A 17929-nucleotide genomic window follows, 5' to 3' on the forward strand; every position below is an offset into this window, starting at 1 on the left:
GAGGCTCAAACAGAGAGAGATAAAGGATCTCTAGGAATGAAAGAATATTAAGAGAACCATGTGACCAATCCAAACAGAATGATATTCGCATTACAGGGGTACCAGAGGAAGACACAGAAAGAGGGATAGAAAGTGTCTTTGAAGAAATAATTGATGAAAACTTACCCAATCTAGGAAAGGAAATGGTCTCTCAGACCATGGAAGTCCACAGATGTCCCAATACAAGGGACCCAAGGAGGACAACACCAAGACATATAATAATTAAAATGGCAAAGATTAAAGACAAGGACATAGTATTTAAAGCAGCCAGAAAGAGAAAAAGAACATCTACAAAGGAAAACCCATCAGGCTATCATGAGACTTCTCAACAGAAACCTTACAGGCCAGAGGGAGTGGCATAATACATGTAACAAAATGAAACAGAAAGGCCTCAAACAAAGGACACTCTACCTGGCAAGATTATCATTTAAATTTGAAGGAGGGATTAAACAGTTCCCAGATAAGAAAAAGTTGATGGAATTTACCTCCCACAAACCATCTCTACAATGTATTCTAAAGGGACTGTTCTAGATGGAGGTATGCCTAAGGCTAAATAGCTGAAAATAAAACCACAGCCAAGAAAGTAGGCCAACTAAATACTAATAAAAGGCAAAATAAAATCAGCTATCCAGAAAATCAGTCAAGGGAAACACAAAGAGTAAAGAATAAAACACCTGACATATAAAGAGTGGAGGAGGAAGAAAAAGAAGGGAGAGAAATAAAGAATCATCAGACTGTGTTTAAAATAGTGTAATAAGTGAGTTAAGTTAGACAGTTAGATAGTAAAGAAGCTGCCCTTGAACCTTTGGCAATCACAAATCCAAAGCCTGCAATGGCACTAAGTATATATCTATCGATAATCACCCTAAATGTAAATGGACTGAATGCACCAATCAAAAGACAAAGAGTAATAGAATGGATAAAAAAGCAAGACCCATCTATATGCTGCCTACAAGAGACTCACTACAAGAGACATACACAGACTAAAAGTGAAGGGATGGAAAAAGACACTTCATACAAACAATAGGGAGAAAAAGCAGGTGTCACAGTACTTGTATCAGACAAAATAGACTTCAAAACAAAGAAAGTAACAAGACAAAGAAGGACATTACATAATAATAATGGGGTCAGTCCAACAAGAGGATACGACCATTATAGATATCTATGCACCCACACAGGAGCACCTATCTATGTGAAACAAATACTAACAGAATTAAAGGAGGAAATAAAAGGCAATGCATTCATTTTAGGAGACTTCGACACACCATTCCAGAGGACAGATCAACCAGACAGAAAATTAGTAAGGACACAGAGGCACTGAACAGCACACTAGAACAGATGGACCTAACAGACATCTATAGAACATTCCACCCAAAACAGCAGGATACACATTCTTCTCAAGTGCACATGGAACGTTTTCCAGAACAGACCAAATACTAGGCCACAAAAAGAGCCTCAGTAAATTAAAAAAGACTGAAATAGTACCAACCAACTCAGATCACAAAGGTATAAAAGTAGAAATAAATTGTAGAAAGAAAACAAAAAGGCTCACAAACACATGGAGACTTAACATGCTCCTAAATAATCAATGGATCAATGACCAAATTAAAACATCAAGCAATATATGGAGACAAATGAAAACAACAGCATAACACCCCAATGCTTGTAGGCTACAGCAAAGGCAGTTCTAAGAGGAAGGTATATAGCAATCTAAGTCAATTTAAAGAAGGAAGAACAATCCCAAATGAATAGTCTAAATTCACAATTACTGAAACTGGAAAAAGAACAAATGAGGTCCAAAGTCAGCAGAAGGAGGAATATAATAAATGTCAGAGAAGAAATAAATAAAATTGAGAAGAATAAAACAATAGAAAAACTAATGAAACCAAAAGCTGGTTCTTTGAGAAAATAAACAAAATAGATAACCCCCTAGCCAGACTCATTAAGAAAAAAAAGAGAATCTACACATATAAACAGAATCAGAAATGAGAAAAGAAAAATCATGACAGACAACACAGAAATACAAAGAATTATTAGAGAATACTATGAAAAACCATATGCTAACAAACTGGACAACCTAGAAGAAATGGACAACTTTCTAGAAAATATAACCTTCCAAGGCTGACCCAGGAAGAAACAGAACATCTAAACAGATGAATTACCAGCAATGAAATTGAATTGGTAATCAAAAAAATACCAAAGAACAAAACTCCTGAACCAGACAGATTCACTACTGAATTTTATCAGACATTTAGAGAAGACATAATACCCATTCTCCTTAAAGTTTTTCAAGAAATAGAGAAGAGGAGGGAATACTTCCAAACGTATTCTATGAAGCCAGCATCACTCTAATACCAAAACCAGGCAAAGACAACACAAAAAAAAATACAGACCAATATCCCTGATGAACATAGATGCAAAAATGCTCAACAAAATATTAGCAAACTGAATTCAAAAATACATCAAGAGAATCATACACCATGATCAAGTGGGATTCATCCCAGGGTTGCAAGGATGGCAGAACATTCGAAAATCCATCAACATTATCCACCACATCAACAAAAAGGAGGACAAAAACCATATGATCATCTCTGTAGATGCTGAAAAAGCATTTGACAAAATTCAACATTCATTCATGATAAAAACTCTCAACAAAATCGGTAAAGAGGGCAAGTACCTCAAAACAATAAAGGTCATATATGAGAAACCTACATCCAAAATCATACTTAACAGCAAGAAGCTGAAAGCTTTTCCTCTAAGATCAGGAACAAGACAAGGGTGCCCACTCTCTCCACTTTTATTCAACATACTACTGGAGGTCCTAGACATGGCAATCAGACAATACAAAGATATAAAAGGCATCCAGATTGGAAAGGAAAAAGTTAAACTGTCCCTGTTTGCAGATGACATGATATTGTACATAAAAAATCTAAAGAATCCACTTCCAATCTACTAGAACTAATATCTGAATTCAGCAAAGTTGCAGGATACAAAATTAACACACAGAAATCTGTTGCATTCCTATACCCTAAAGATGAATTAGCGGAAAAAGAAATCAGGAAAACAATCCCATTCACAGTTGCATCAAAAAGAATAAAATACCTAGGAATAAACCTAACCAAGGAAGTGAAAGACCTATACCCTGAAAACTACACAACACTCTTAAGAGAAATTAAAGATGACAGGTAAATGGAAACTCCTCCCATGCTCTTGGGTAGGAAGAATTAATATTGTTAAAATGGCCATCCTGCCTAAAGCAATCTATAGATTCAATGCAATCCCTATCAAAATACCGACAGCAGTCTTCAATGAACTGGAACAAATATTTCTAAAATTCATATGGAACCACAAAAGACCCCAAATAGCCAAAGCAATCCTGAGAAGGAAGAATAAAGCTGGGGGGATCTCGCTCTCCAACTTCAAGTTCCACTACAAAGCCACAGTAATCAAGACAATTTGGTACTGGCACAAAAACAGACCCATGGACCAGTGGAAGAGACTCTCTAGAGAGCCCACATATAAACCCAAGCATATATGGTCAATTAATATATGATAAAGGAGTAATGGATATACAATGAGGAAATGACAGCCTCTTCAACAACAGGTGTTGGCAAAACTGGACAGCTACATGTAGGAGAGTGAAACTGGATTACTGTCTAACCCCATACACCAAAGTAAACTCAAAATGGGTCAAAGACCTGAATGTAAGTCATGAAACCATAAAACTTTTAGAGGACAACATAGCGAAACTCTCTTTAATAGAAACATGAATAACTTCTTCATGAAAATATCTCCACGGGCAAGGGAAACAAAATAAAAAATGTTCATTAGAACAAAAGGCATCTTACAGTATGGGAGAATATATTCATAAATGACATATCCGATAAGGGGTTGACATCCAAGATATACAAAGAGCTCATGCACCTCAACAAACAAAAAAGCAAATAATCCAATTAAAACATGGGCAGAGGATCTGAACAGACACTTCTCCAAAGAAGAAATTCAGATGGTGACAAGCACATGAAAAGATACTCCACATTGCTAATCACCAGAGAAATGCAAATTAAAACCACAAGAAGATATCACCTCACATCAGTTAGGATGGGCACCATCCAAAAGACAAACAACAACAAACATTGGTGAGGATGTGAAGAAAGGGGAAGCTTCCTACACTGCTGGTGGGAATGTAAATTAGTTCAACCATTGTGGAAAGCAGTATGAAGGTTCCTCAAAAAACTAAAAATAGAAATACCATTTACCCAGGAATTCCACTCCTAGGAATTTACCCGAAGAATGCAGCAGCCCAGTTACAAAAAGACATATGCACCCCTATGTTTATCACAGCACTATTTACAATAGCCAAGAAATGGAAGCAACCTGAGTGTCCATCAGTAGATGAATGGATAAAGAAGATGTAGAGTATTATTCAGCCATAAGAAGAAAACAAATCCTACCATTTGCAACAACATGGATGGAGCTAGAGGGTATTATGCTCAGTGAAATAAGCCAGGTGGAGAAAGACAAGTACCAAATGATTTCACTCATCTGTGGAGCATAAGAACAAAGCAAAAACTGAAGGAACAAAACAGCAGTAGCCTCACAGAACCCAAGAATGGACTAACAGTTGCCAAAGGGAAAGGGACTTGGAACTGGGGTGGGTGGGTCGTGAGGGAGGGAGAACGGGAATAAGGGGCATTACAATTGGCACACATAATGTAGATTGGGGGCACAGGAAAGGCAGTATGACACAGAGAAGACAAGTAGTGAGTCTATAGCATCTTACTATGCTGACGGACAGTGACTGTAATGGGGTATGTGGTGGGGACTTGATAATGGGGGGAATCTAGTAACCACAGTGTTGCTCATGTAATTGTATTTTAATGATACCAAAAAAAAATCACAATCACAATCCACTGCATACCCACCAGATTGGCAACAAAGGTCTGACAATATCATCTGCTGTCAAAGATGTGAAGAAACAAAACTCTCATATACAGCTAGTAAGTAAACAAATTAATATGACTACTTTGAAAAACAGTTTGGGTATTATCTAATAAATTTGAAAACTCATGCATGCATGCAGCAGAATCATAGTGTAACAATATGCAGAACAGCACTGGTTGCAGTAACTAAAAGGAAGAAACGATTCACATGTTCAACCACACACTGAATATATAAACTGTGAAATATCCACAGAAGGGAATTCTACACAGTAGCAAAAATGAATGAACAATAAATGCAGTTAACTTAGAAGAATATTAGAGATGAAAGAAGCAAGACACAATATACACAGAGACACAGCTCAAAGCAGGAGAAAGTTGAAACTTATATGGTTTCAGAATATATAAACAGGTAGTGTAACTAAAGAAACACCAGCATAATGGTTACCTCTAGGTTCCCATAGAGGAGCATGTGTTTAGGAAGGGGGCTTTTGGGATACTTGACATGGATGATGTTCCCACAGACACTCATTTAATAAATTGCTATACTGTTTATTTACACATTTTTTACTTTTCTGTATGTATGTTACAGTTAACATAAGGATAATTCATATAATTTCACATAAGGATTCAAAAAGAAATAGTTGCCCTCATTGTGGATTTTTTTAAAGTGATTTTCAAAAAGCTTCATTAACAAAGAAAGATAATGAACTGAATGGGCTAAACAACCAGATAAAGGCAATGCCTGTTCATTGTAAATTAAATATTTCTGTTTAAAACCAACTGGACAATCCTTTAATCACTAGGGTAATTAATGTAAATTATCTCCCTGATACAAGAACAAGAAGAAAATGCGACTAAAAGGAAATATGTTTTAACTAAAAAATACTAAGAAAAGAAACAAAGTGAAATCCTTTCACCTATGTGTGTCACCCAATGAGCCTGTCATACAGCATACCTTGGCTTGGTTGATCATTCTCTTGTTCTGTTTTCAGAGTCATTTTCCTACCATTCATTTGAGCATGCAGTGCCTGAATTTCAGATAACAAACTCCTTCTATCTGCTTTCTGGAGGTATTCTATTGTTGTTTGATATTCAATACTCTGTAACAAAGCAAAGTGAAAAAATCAAGTGAGGAGAGTTGTAAAGATAGTAACGTTCACAATTGGGAATCTGAAAAAGAATAAATGGAATACATTTACTGAAGTTTTGGAAAGATACTCATTTTCTCTTCCTGTTCATTAGGGTTTACTTTCTAGTTATTAATCTTTAAATTTATTTTGAAATTATTCAAACCCACAATAAAATATAAATAAAAATAAACACCTATATTTGGCCTAAGAAATAGGACCTATCCAGCTAAAGCTCCATGTACAACTCCCTGAACACATCCTCCTCTGCATCACCTGCTGGAGAAGTAACCAAATTCTAAGTTTAGTATTATTTTCATGCACTCTGTATATTATGTCACATATACCACATATACTAAACAATATACAGAACTGTTCTAGAACTGTTCTGTAGGTTTTAATGCATTATATAAATGACAACACACTGTATTCATGTGGAATTTGCCTTTTCCACTTGACATGTTGAACCATCCAGACTGACACATGTAGTTATACTTTACACTCATTTTCAATGTTTTATACTATGTCATAGTATGACAAATACAATTTTTTAAATTTGAGATCTTTTCATATATTTATTGGATACTCTATTGTGCACATATTTATACCATTTGCCCATTTTTTCCATTGGTTGTTTTATTCTCACTGGCTATATGATCTATAGTTTCCTCTTCTTTTGATGTCTGTCTGGTTTTAGAATCAAAGCAATACTGGCCTCATAGAATATGTTGGGAAGTGTCCTTTCTTTATTTAGGAAGAGTTTGTGAAAGAATGGTACTAATCCTTTAAATATTTGGTAGAATTCACCAGTGAGCGCATCTAATCTAAGGTTTTTCTTTGTGAGAAATTTTGAAATTACTAATTTAATTATTTGTTACAGGTCTACTCAGATTTTCTTTTTTATTCATGAGCTTCTGAAAAAAATAGCTTGTGTATTTTTAGGAATTTGTCATTTAATGCTATTGTAACTATTTTTTAAATTATATTTTGCTGTTGACAAATCAGTTTTTTACATCTTCATCTTTTATCCAGCAAAATTACTGAACTTTACCTAACATAAAAAATCTGTGTATAGATTCTCTTCAGTTTTCTATATAAGTAGATAAAGGATCTTCTTCACTCCCAATCATTATTTGTTTAAGTTTCTTGCTCTGCTTTGCTAGCTAGATCTTTAGGAGGAGGCTCAACAAGCTACAGAAGATTTTGTTAAGGAATATTTCTAACATTAAACTATCAGATGAGATGCTTGTAGGTTTTCACTAGGTGGATCCTTTATTTAGTTCAAGAAATTCCTTTTTACTTTCAGTTTTTTTTAAAGGTATTTTAAAGTATGAAGTTATTTAATTTTTTAAGCTGCATTTTAGGGTACAGAACTGTCTCATTACCACAAAGAAATTCCTCTGAGATTACATCCTCTCTCCAGTGCTAACCCAACAACCACTGATCTGGTCTCTATCACTATAACTTTATCTTTTCAATTGTTACATAACATACAAGAGGTTGAGGTCATCATTAAATTTCTTCCTTTTTGATTGCTGAGTAGTATTTCATTGTATGGATGCACTACAATTTGTTTATCCATTCACCTGCAAAGCACATTGGTTTTTTTCAGTTTTTACCTATTATGAATAAAAGTGCTATGAATATGCATGTACAGATTTTTATGGAGACATAAGTTTTCATTTTTCTCTGATTCAATACCTATGAGTGTGACTTCTAGGTTATATGGTAAGTATATAATTAACTTTTTAAGAAACTGCTAGATGATTTTCCTGAGTGTCCTTCACATTTTACATTCCTACCAGTCATCCATGAGGGATACAATTTCTCTGCATCCTCACCAGCACTTGGCACTGTCACTAATTCTTGTTTTGGCCATTCTGGTAAGATGTATAGTAGCCTCAATTTGTTTTGGTCTGGTATGTCCTAATGAGTAGATTTTGGTTACACATGAAAGTAATGCTGTGTCCTTCATATCAGGAAGTATATGACATATGCTTGTTTCATTACTGCTCAGTTAACTGATCCTTTATTTAACATAGTATTGGCAAGGTTTCTTGACTGTAAAGTTATTGCTTTTCCTTTTGTAAATGAAAAAGATTTTCTCAGGATTTACTGTGAGAATATATAAATATACTTTTCTGATCAAATTTTTCTTTAATAGTTTTAGCACCCATTGCTGATTATTGCTTTAGTTGATTATTACTATAGTGTTTAATAAAGGGTGATTTACTAATTCCATCATTTCTTCACAGAAATTGGCATTCAATATAAGAAAGAATTCTTATTTGTTTAAATCAATATGAACTCATGGATTCTTATTTTATTCTTTCGTTTAAAATCCATCACTATCATTTTTTAATTTGATGTTCAGATTGTTCCAAATCTTGCCAATGGGAACTCCTTCAAGCTGCTTCTGTGATCTTTGGACATATCTCCTTCATTCTCTGAGCAATTCCTTGTCAGCAAAACAAGATACTCCAGGTTAATCTTGCACTTTCCCTGTAACAGCCCCCTAGAATTAACCATTTCTCCAAAGAATCCTAGCTCCTTTTAATGGAGAATGTGTTAAGAATCAAGGTCTGGGTGCTAAGTGTTGCGAGGAATTTTTTAACTACTGATTTGATTCCTTTACTAGTTACAGGTCTTTTCAGGTCTTCTATTTCTCCCTGAATGAGTTTTGACCAAGTGATATTGTTCTAGAAAATCTGCCCATTTCACCTATTTCTGAATTGACATGAATTATTATTATTTTTATATCTCAGCTATATCTTTATGATCTCTTGCTCATTTATTTTAAAAGTGTGCGCTACCTTTTTCAATTCCTTAGAAAAGATTTTATTAGCCTTTCAAAGAACCAACTTTCAACATTTTTATCCTCCCAGTGTATGTATTTCATTAACTATTTTTTATTACAGTTAGGCCTCATTATTTCTGGATTACATATTTATGGATTTACTTATTGACTCATATTTATTTGTCACCCCAAAATCAATACTTGTGTTGCTTTTTTAGTCATTCACAAAAATGCACAGGGTGGTAAAACATTTAAACTGCTAGATGTGCATGTTCCTAGCTGATGTTGAACAAGGTGACACTCTGCCTTCTTCTTATCCTGATGTAAATAAGTGTCCTTGTGTTGTCTTGTAATTTTGTGCTTTCTATTGGTGATTCTGTTGTTAAAATGGTCCCAATGCATAGTGATGATGCACTATCTAGTGTTCCTAAGCACAAAAAAGTTGTATTTTAGGACAGGAAATATGTGTGTTAGATGGCTTCATTTAAAAATGAGTTATAGCAGACAGGATTAAAGATGGTGGCATGAGAGGAGAGACAGAGGCTTCCTCCTAAAACTGGATATAATTAGAAAATATAGTTGGTGCAACTAATCCTGAGAGAGCAACAGGAAAGAGGACGGAGCCAGACTGCACATACCTGGACAAAAGAGCACACCTCACCAAATGAGGTAAGTACCAGAGCTGTGGCTTGCTGGGACCCGAGCCCTTCCCCCACCCCAGCTCACTGGTGGAGGAAGAGAAACGGAGCAGGGAGGGAGTGGAAGGCTTGGGACTGCTGAATACCTAGCTCCAGAGATCTGCACTGGGGGCACAAACCTACTTTTCATGGTGCTTTCATCATACTCTTCTGATTAAGGGGTTGGAAAGCTGGGACAGACAGAGTTCTAGGGGAGACTGGGATTCCGGCCGCTTCTGGAAAGCAGGGATCCATATCCTGCTGCTCTGGAACAAAAGCTTATATCTGTGTGCTCCGCCCACTGGTTCTGGCAGTGGAGACAGGCACAGCAGCCGGGAAGAGGGGAACAGCTCTTTCCTCTCCCCAAGCACCAATACCACTCCCCTGCGACACCTGACATTGCTTCGGGGGCTGAATAGCTCCAGAATAGAGCTTCTGGACACTAGAGGGTGTCATATACAAATATGAAACGCCAAAGGAACCTGGTCCAGAGTAAAATTAATATAACTCCGGAGAAAGACGTAAATGACATGGACCTTACGACTCTTCCTGAAAGGCAGTTGAAAATAAAAATCATCAACATGCTAATGGAGGTATGGAAAGATATCCAAGAACTCAGGAATGAATTCAGGTCAGAGATCCAATGACTGAAGAGCACGATGGAGAGTATTAAAAGCAGGATACAGAGGGGGATATGATAAATGAAACAGAAAATAGAGAAGAGGAATACAAAGAAGCTGAGGCACAGAGAGAAAAAAGCATCTCTAAGAATGAAAGAATATTGAGAACTGTGTGACCAATTGAAAAGGAACAATATTTGCATTATAGGGATACCAGAAGAAGAAGAGAGAGAGAGAAAGGGATAGAAAGTGTCTTTGAGGGGGTAGTTGCTGAAAACTTCCCCAGTCTGGGGAAGGAGATAGTCTCTTAGGCCATGGAGATCCACAGATCTCCCAACACAAGGGACCCAAGGAAGACAACACCAAGACATATAGTAATAAAACTGGCAAAGATCAAGGATAAGGACAGACTATTGAAAGCAACCAGAGAGAAAAATAAGATCATATACAAAGGAAAGCCCACCAGGCTAACATCAGACTTCTCAGCAGAAACCTTACAGGCCAGAAGAGAGTGGCATGATGTATTTAACTCAATGAAGCAGAAGGGCCTGGAACCAAGATTACTTTATCTGGCAAGATTATCATTTAAATTTGAAGGATGGATTAAACAATTTCCAGATAAGCAAAAGCTGAGAGAATTTACCTCCCACAAACCATCTCTACTGTGTATTTTGGAGGGACTGCTATAGATGGAAGTGTTCCTAAGGTTGAATAGCTGTCACCAGAGGTAATAAAACCACAGTAAAGAAAGTAGAACAGCTAATTACTAAGCAAATGCAAAATTAAATTAACTATCCCCAAAGTCAATCGAGGGATAGACAAAAGTACAGAATATGATACCTAATATATAAAGAATGGAGGAGGAAGAAAAAGGAGAAATAGAAAAGAACCTTTAGATTGTGTTCATAACAGCATACTAAGTGAGTTAAATTAGACTCTTAGATAGTAAGGAAATTAACCTGGAACCTTTGGTAACCACGAATCTAAAGCCTGCAATGGCAATAAGTACATACCTATCGATAATCACCCTAAATGTAAATGGACTGAACGCACTATCAAAAGACACAGAGTCACTGAATGGATAAAAAAACAAGACCTATCTATATGCTGCTTATAAGAGACTCACCTCAAACCCAAAGACATGCACAGACTAAAAGTCAAGGAATGGAAAGAGATATTTCATGCAAACAACAGGGAGAAAAAAGCAGGTGCTGCAGTACTAGTATCAGACAAAATAGACTTCAAAACAAAGAAAGTAACAAGAGATAAAGAAGGACATCACATAATGATAAAGGGCTCAGTCCAACAAGAGGATATAACCATTATAAATATATATGCACCCAACACAGGAGCACCAGCATATGTGAAACAAATACTAACAGAACTAAAGTGGGAAATAGAATGCAATGCATTCATTTTAGGAGACTTCAACATGCCACTCACCCCAAAGGAGAGATCCACCAGACAGAAAATAAGTAAGGACACAGAGGCACTGAACAGCACACTAGAACAGATGGACCTAATAGACATCTATAGAACTCCACATCCAAAAGCAACAGGATACACATTCTTCTCAAGTGCACATGGAACATTCTCCATAGTAGACCACATACCTCGCCACAAAAAGAGCCTCAGTAAATTCCAAAAGATTGAAATTCTACCAACCAACTTTTCAGACCACAAAGGTATAAAACTAGAAATAAATTGTACCAAGAAAGCAAAAAGGCCCACAAACACATGGAGGCTTAACAACATGCTCCTAAATAATCAATGGATCAATGACCAAATTAAAATAGAGATCAAGCAATATATGGAAACAAATAACAAGAACAACACAAAGCCCCGACTTCTGTGGGACGCAGCGGAAGCAGTCTTAAGAGGAAAGTATATAGCAATCAAGGCATATTTAAAGAAGGAAGAACAATCCCAAATGAATAATCTAATGTCACAATTATCGAAATTGGAAAAAGAAGAACAAATGAGGCCTAAAGTCAGCAGAAGTAGGGACATAATAACGATCAGAGAAGAAATAAATAAAATTGAGAAGAATAAAACAATAGAAAAAATCAATGAAACCAAGAGCTGTTTCTTTGAGAAAATAAACAAAATAGATAAACCTTTAGCCAGACTTATTAAGAGAAAAAGAGAACCAACACACATCAACAGAATCAGAAACGAGAAAGGAAACCTCACAACGGACCCCACAGAAATACAAAGAATTATTAGAGAATACTGTGAAAACCTATATGCTAAAAAGCTGGAAAACCTAGAAGAAATGGACAACTTCTTAGAAAAATAGAAATGAGTTATACTGCTGTTAGTTGTAAGTCCAATGTTAATGAACTGAATATGTGCAGTAAATAAGGTGTCTTTAAATAGAAACATGCATAAAACAGTTATGTACTGATTGATTGGTTGACAACAATGTGTCCAGGAGCTCACATGAACTTTTTCCTTCATTTCTCTTACTAGCAACAGCTCAGCATTCATGGCAAATTTACAGAATCTAAATACTAAAGATAATAAATATTGACTATATCTTTCCTTTGGGATTATTGTTGTTGTTGTTTTTTTTCTAACTTCCTAAATTGGATAATTAGCTCAGTGTATTAGTTTCCCATCTTGCTTATTTTCTAAAAGAAGATAAAACAGTTAGTGATTTGCTCCTAAATGTTCTTAATGGCACCTGTTAAAATTTTAACCTTTAGACTTACTTTAAAACTAATCAATAACTCATCTCCTTATTACACTTTAAAAGCATTCTTTGTTTTAAAGTTTTAAGTTTGAATTTGATACCTGTTCTTGTATTCTCTGTTCCAAACAGTTTAATAATCCAACTGCATCTCGAGTACCTAGAGCTGTCAGCTCAGTCTGAAATGCGGCTAGTAAAACACTGTGCTCCTTTAAGAAAACTTGCTGAAGGGCAAGCAGAAGTTCACCTCGCCAGTCTGAGAAGCTCTCAGGAGCTTGAGAACTATCATAAATCTAACAGAGTATAAAAAAACAAAAGTTAGTTTTCAAATAAGCGTGTTTCAAAAATGTTTTAAAAATGGTATTTATCTACTAACTAAAAATAAATATTAGAAGCCTAAGAGCCTATGAATTTATTTTCAAGTGTGTTGCTTGGGGACATTTAAACAATATATATTAATAATTCATGTGAGAATACATCATAAAAGACAAAAACTTAATTTGCAAAGTGTCTTGTTATTGATAATCTTATAAAACAATTTAGATGCATAATTTGAGTACCTCGGCTTCTCTCTGCACTTGCATTTTGGTAATTAAATCCTTAAGAGATGAGATTGTACTGAGGTAAGCTCTTCTCTCTTCTAGCCAAGATTCTGAAGGTTGCTGAATAGAATGGTCCTCTCCATCACCATAGGGAGATTCAGTGAGAGAGAGCACCTGCATGCCTTCATTATGGACAGCTCTCAGCAATCCCTAGAAAACAAGTCAGACGAACAAAGAGAATTAATATTGAGCAAAATAGTTTTACCTAGTTAGACTGATATAGAAAAGCCACTGCAGAAAGAACCACCAGCCTACCATTAATGAATGCCTTCTTCCTATGAAGGGGGAAGCCAATCCCAGAAGACAGCCCATGATTTTGTGTGGTTCTCATCCCTAAGTTCCTTCTATTTACCTAATGTATTCTTCTGGATTTAGTGAGTACACACTAATTTGATCAAAAGAAACATGTGGGAGATAAATTCTAGTCCTGCAGATGGCTTTACTAATTTAGGCAAACAAAAATATCAGGAATTAAAAATTATTATTAAAAAATCTTTATACATTTAATTATTAAATATACTGTACTTAAATTATCTGCAAAATACGAAAATAAAACTGAATATATTCCCCAAGATTCCTTCGAGCTCTGCAATTCTTTTTTCAGACAGAATCTTACTATATAGCCACTAATAAACTATGTTTAAAATAGAAACTCCACTGGCTAAGTTTTACTAAGAAATATCTTATAGTACCTTTATTTTCTTTGGAAACAAATCTGTTGAACTTTCACCTTCTTCTCCTTGGCCTTCTGATGCTGTGTCAAATCCATGACTTTGTGTAAGGTAAATTCCCTGACCCCAGTCAGATCCAGAATCTAAAATAAAGAAAACAGTACCATAGCCTATTAAGAAGAAACAAGCACTTATTAAAAAGTACTCTAAAAATTCCAGAAATTTATATAACTTACCACTGGAACATACTTCTCTAGTTTGGTAGGCATCAGAATGTGTTAATTCAGGAATTGAGGATCCCTAATTTAAAGAAAACAAAAAGTCATGTAATATGTTTTGCCTTACTAAAAATAGACTCCAATGAATAGTGTTATTTTGTAATGCTACCAAAACCTCACAAAACTCAAATCTGTCACACCTTTCACAATAAATCAAACTATCCATGGTTTCCAACAAGTCTTTAATTTTTTCCTTCATATATTGCAATGAGAAGAGACATTCAGGAAATAAGGAACAATAACATCAGGTTCCAAACGTGCATGGGAACTTTCTTTAAAGTTATTATGACCGTACACAATACAAAGATTTAGAATTTTATCATAAGGAAGAGATTACTGCAAATTTCTTTTTCTCTTAAAAACAGAATTTTAAGAAAAATCACAATATGTTGAAAAAATAATGTATTATAAAATACAAATACCTCTTTAGATCTCAGACACTGCTGTATCACTGCCCTCAAGGTACCACATTCCTCTGTCAGCAACTGAACAGCAACATAGTGTTCCCTCTTTAAGGTTTCAGTTTCAGAAATATGTCTGGATTCCATATCCAAAATTTCAGCAGCATGTAATTCTTGCATCTGCTCAATTTTTTCTGTAAACTGACTTATTAGTTCAGTGACTTCTTCTGATGAACATTCACTCTGTAAATCAATTTGGATTCCTGCATTTCTAACAAGAACTTGTGGAGTCTGACTGCTGCTATTACCCTTGAGAGTCCCCTCTGTCTGGGATGCAGAGCTTTTACCCACTTTAACAGGAAGCGGCTCTGATATGCAGACTTTTCTGTTGTCTTGTATCTTGGTCTTAACTTCTTTTTTTAAGAAGTAAGATAATCTCTCTTCTGCCTCTGTGAGTTGATCCCTAACTTGGGTTAAATCTTTCTGAAGAAATGCTGTATTTGTTTCTTTTATCTAAAACATAATGAATAGAACAGTAAGACATTGAGTTGAAAATATCAAATACAGAATTTACAATAGAGGAGAGAGTATAATTCATACTAATATGTTCATCTTCCTCAGAATAACAGGAAACCATTTCAGAAACACTCATAGTTTCCACATATAATTGTATATATGTATGGTCACAGATACGATAGGGGTGAAACCATTTTATCAAAGACTCTATTTTTGCTTCTCATAGGATAAAATTCCCTTTAACATCTATCTTTCTCCTCCTCCATAAACTGACTAAAGATTAAAATCATCTTCCTCACAAACATTCCAAGGAAAATGAAGATGCTAGTAAACAAATGTATAGTAAATTTTAATCAAATTCACAAAAGATTTTTTTTCTAGCTTTTAAGTTATAGGGCTGGGTTTATAGAAAAGAATGAAATTAACATAGGTAGAAATAAGAAAATTAGCAGCCAAATTACTTATTTTACCAAAAGCTCTTCTTGAAGTTTTTCTGCCTTCTCTTTGTAACTGGCAAGTTCTTCTTTGGTGACTGCTGACTCAGCCCGAAGGGCCTCAAGCTGACCAAAAATTTCACTTTCTTCATTGGTATGAATTAGCTCCACAGTTGTCTGAATGGCAGTGGAAAACATGTGGAACATATCATTTTCAAAAAATACAGTCAAGTTCAAGGCACTTACACATTCTAATGATGCTTGTTCAGGAATGACTGCCTACAGATAAAAGAGGTTAAAATGATCCATGTTCTTTCAACAAATAGGGAAACTTTTCAGAACCATCATTGTACATTTTGAGACAGTAAGAAAAGAATGGTTTTCCAGGAATGAAAGGTAAAGCATATCATTAGTATATATCTTCAAAAATTTTTAATTATTAATAAAGATTTTTTTAACCAAAAATCTTTCATTTTTATATCATGTTCCTCAAGAGACCAGATGTTACAGAGATATTTCTTAGAAAGTTTATATATATGAAGTCACATTACAATATTAATATTACTACAATTACAATTCATAGTTCCAGTTAGCTAGGAGGAAAAAGCCTAGTCAATGAAAAGTAGTATTATCCGTTGCAAAATAAACTAAGTATGTATAGAACCTGCTATTTCAGTTAATTTCCCGGTGTTTATCAGAGTGCATTTACTATTCAAAATTATAAAGATGTAAAGTGAGAATTTAAAGATTAAAGTCCTTTCATACATGCCCTGTGTTAAGAAATAACTGTGATTGCAGACCTTTACTTAAGTATACTTACAATACAAAATTTTCCTAGGAAAGCATGAGATCTATTATTAGGTATAAAATCTACAAAAGCTAATCACTTATCACTCACAGTTAATTCAGTAGAACACTAATATATTTTGGTATTTTCTACTGTTTAAAAGGGACAACTGGGGGGCGGAGCCAAGATGCCGGCATGAGTAGAGCAGTGGAAATCTCCCAAAACCACATATATCTATGAAAATATAACAAAGACAACTCTTCCTAGAATAAAGACCAGAGGTCACCGGACAACATCCAGACCACATCCACACCTGCGAGAACCCAGTGCCTCGCAAAGGGGGTAAGATACAAGCCCCGGCCAGCGGGACCCGAGCGCCCCTTCCCCCAGCTCCCGGCAGGAGGAGAGGAGTCAGAGCGGGAGGGAGAGGGAGCCCAGGACTGCTGAACACCCAGCCCCAGCCATCCAGGCCAGAGCACAGACACAGTGCATGCGCGGGGCCCTGGATACTAGTGAAACAGGGCACCAAGAACGGTGAGTGGGTACCAGAGGCTGGTGCCGGAGGACAAAAGAAAAGCGAGTGGCCACTTTTTTGTTGTTGTTGTTGTTTTGTTGTGGTGACTGCTTTTTGGAAGTCTTAAAGGGACAGGGACCCCAATACTAGGGAAACAGGGCAGCAAGACCGGCGAGCGGGTATCGGAGGTTGGTGCTGCAGAACAAAAGAAAAGCGAGCCGCCATTATTTTAAATTTTTTATCTTCTTTAGTTATTTATTTATTTTTTGTTGTTGTTGTTTTTTTGGTGTGGTGAGTGCTTTTTGGAAGTCTTAAAGGGACAAGGACCCCAATACTAGGGAAACAGGGCAGCAATACCGGCAAACGGGTATCGGAGGCCGGTGACGGAGAACAAAAGAAAAGCGAGCGACCACTTTTTTTTTCTTTTTTCTTTTTGTTGTTGTTTTGTTTTGGGGAGCGCTTCTTGGAAGTCTTAAAGGGATAGGGACCCCAATACTAAGGAAACAGGGCAGCAAGACCGGTGAGCGGGTGCCTGAGGCTGGCGCCGGAGAATAAAGAAAAATGAGCGGCCATTTTGTTTTGTTTTCTTTTGTTTTTGAAGTCGTTTTGTTTTGGCGAGTGTTTTTTGCAAGTCTTAAAGGGGCAGGGCGGGACACGTAGTCCAGAGGTAGGGAATCCGGGGATCTCTGGGCACTCTAATCCCCTGGGCTGCAGGGAACACGGAGGCCCCTTATGGAGATAAATAGCCTCCCAGCCGCTCCCCCTCAAACTCGACTCCACCACTTTGGAGAGCAGCCCGAGCCAGGCCACACCCACAGCAACAGCGGAGAT

The 17929-nt window shown here is 36.2% G+C and overlaps 1 protein-coding gene across 17 annotated transcripts in view; it reads right to left on the reverse strand.

Annotated features, from left to right (window-relative positions):
• Positions 1 to 17929, reverse strand: part of AKAP9 (A-kinase anchoring protein 9) — a 209264-nt gene that overhangs the window by 18886 nt on the left and 172449 nt on the right. For 16 of the 17 annotated variants that reach the window (XM_037019808.2, XM_073238857.1, XM_073238864.1 and 13 more), the window contains 7 exons: positions 15834 to 15974; positions 14869 to 15360; positions 14405 to 14468; positions 14190 to 14311; positions 13456 to 13647; positions 13000 to 13188; positions 5938 to 6082 (listed from right to left, as the gene is read on the reverse strand). In XM_037019808.2, coding sequence (XP_036875703.2) covers positions 5938 to 6082; positions 13000 to 13188; positions 13456 to 13647; positions 14190 to 14311; positions 14405 to 14468; positions 14869 to 15360; positions 15834 to 15974 — 1345 coding nt within the window. The remainder of the gene's footprint in view (positions 1 to 5937; positions 6083 to 12999; positions 13189 to 13455; positions 13648 to 14189; positions 14312 to 14404; positions 14469 to 14868; positions 15361 to 15833; positions 15975 to 17929) is intronic. The other variant, XM_073238860.1, reaches the window with a different exon arrangement.

Source organism: Manis javanica, chromosome 6, assembly GCF_040802235.1.
Source record: "Manis javanica isolate MJ-LG chromosome 6, MJ_LKY, whole genome shotgun sequence".
NCBI classification, from domain to species: Eukaryota; Metazoa; Chordata; class Mammalia; order Pholidota; family Manidae; genus Manis; species Manis javanica.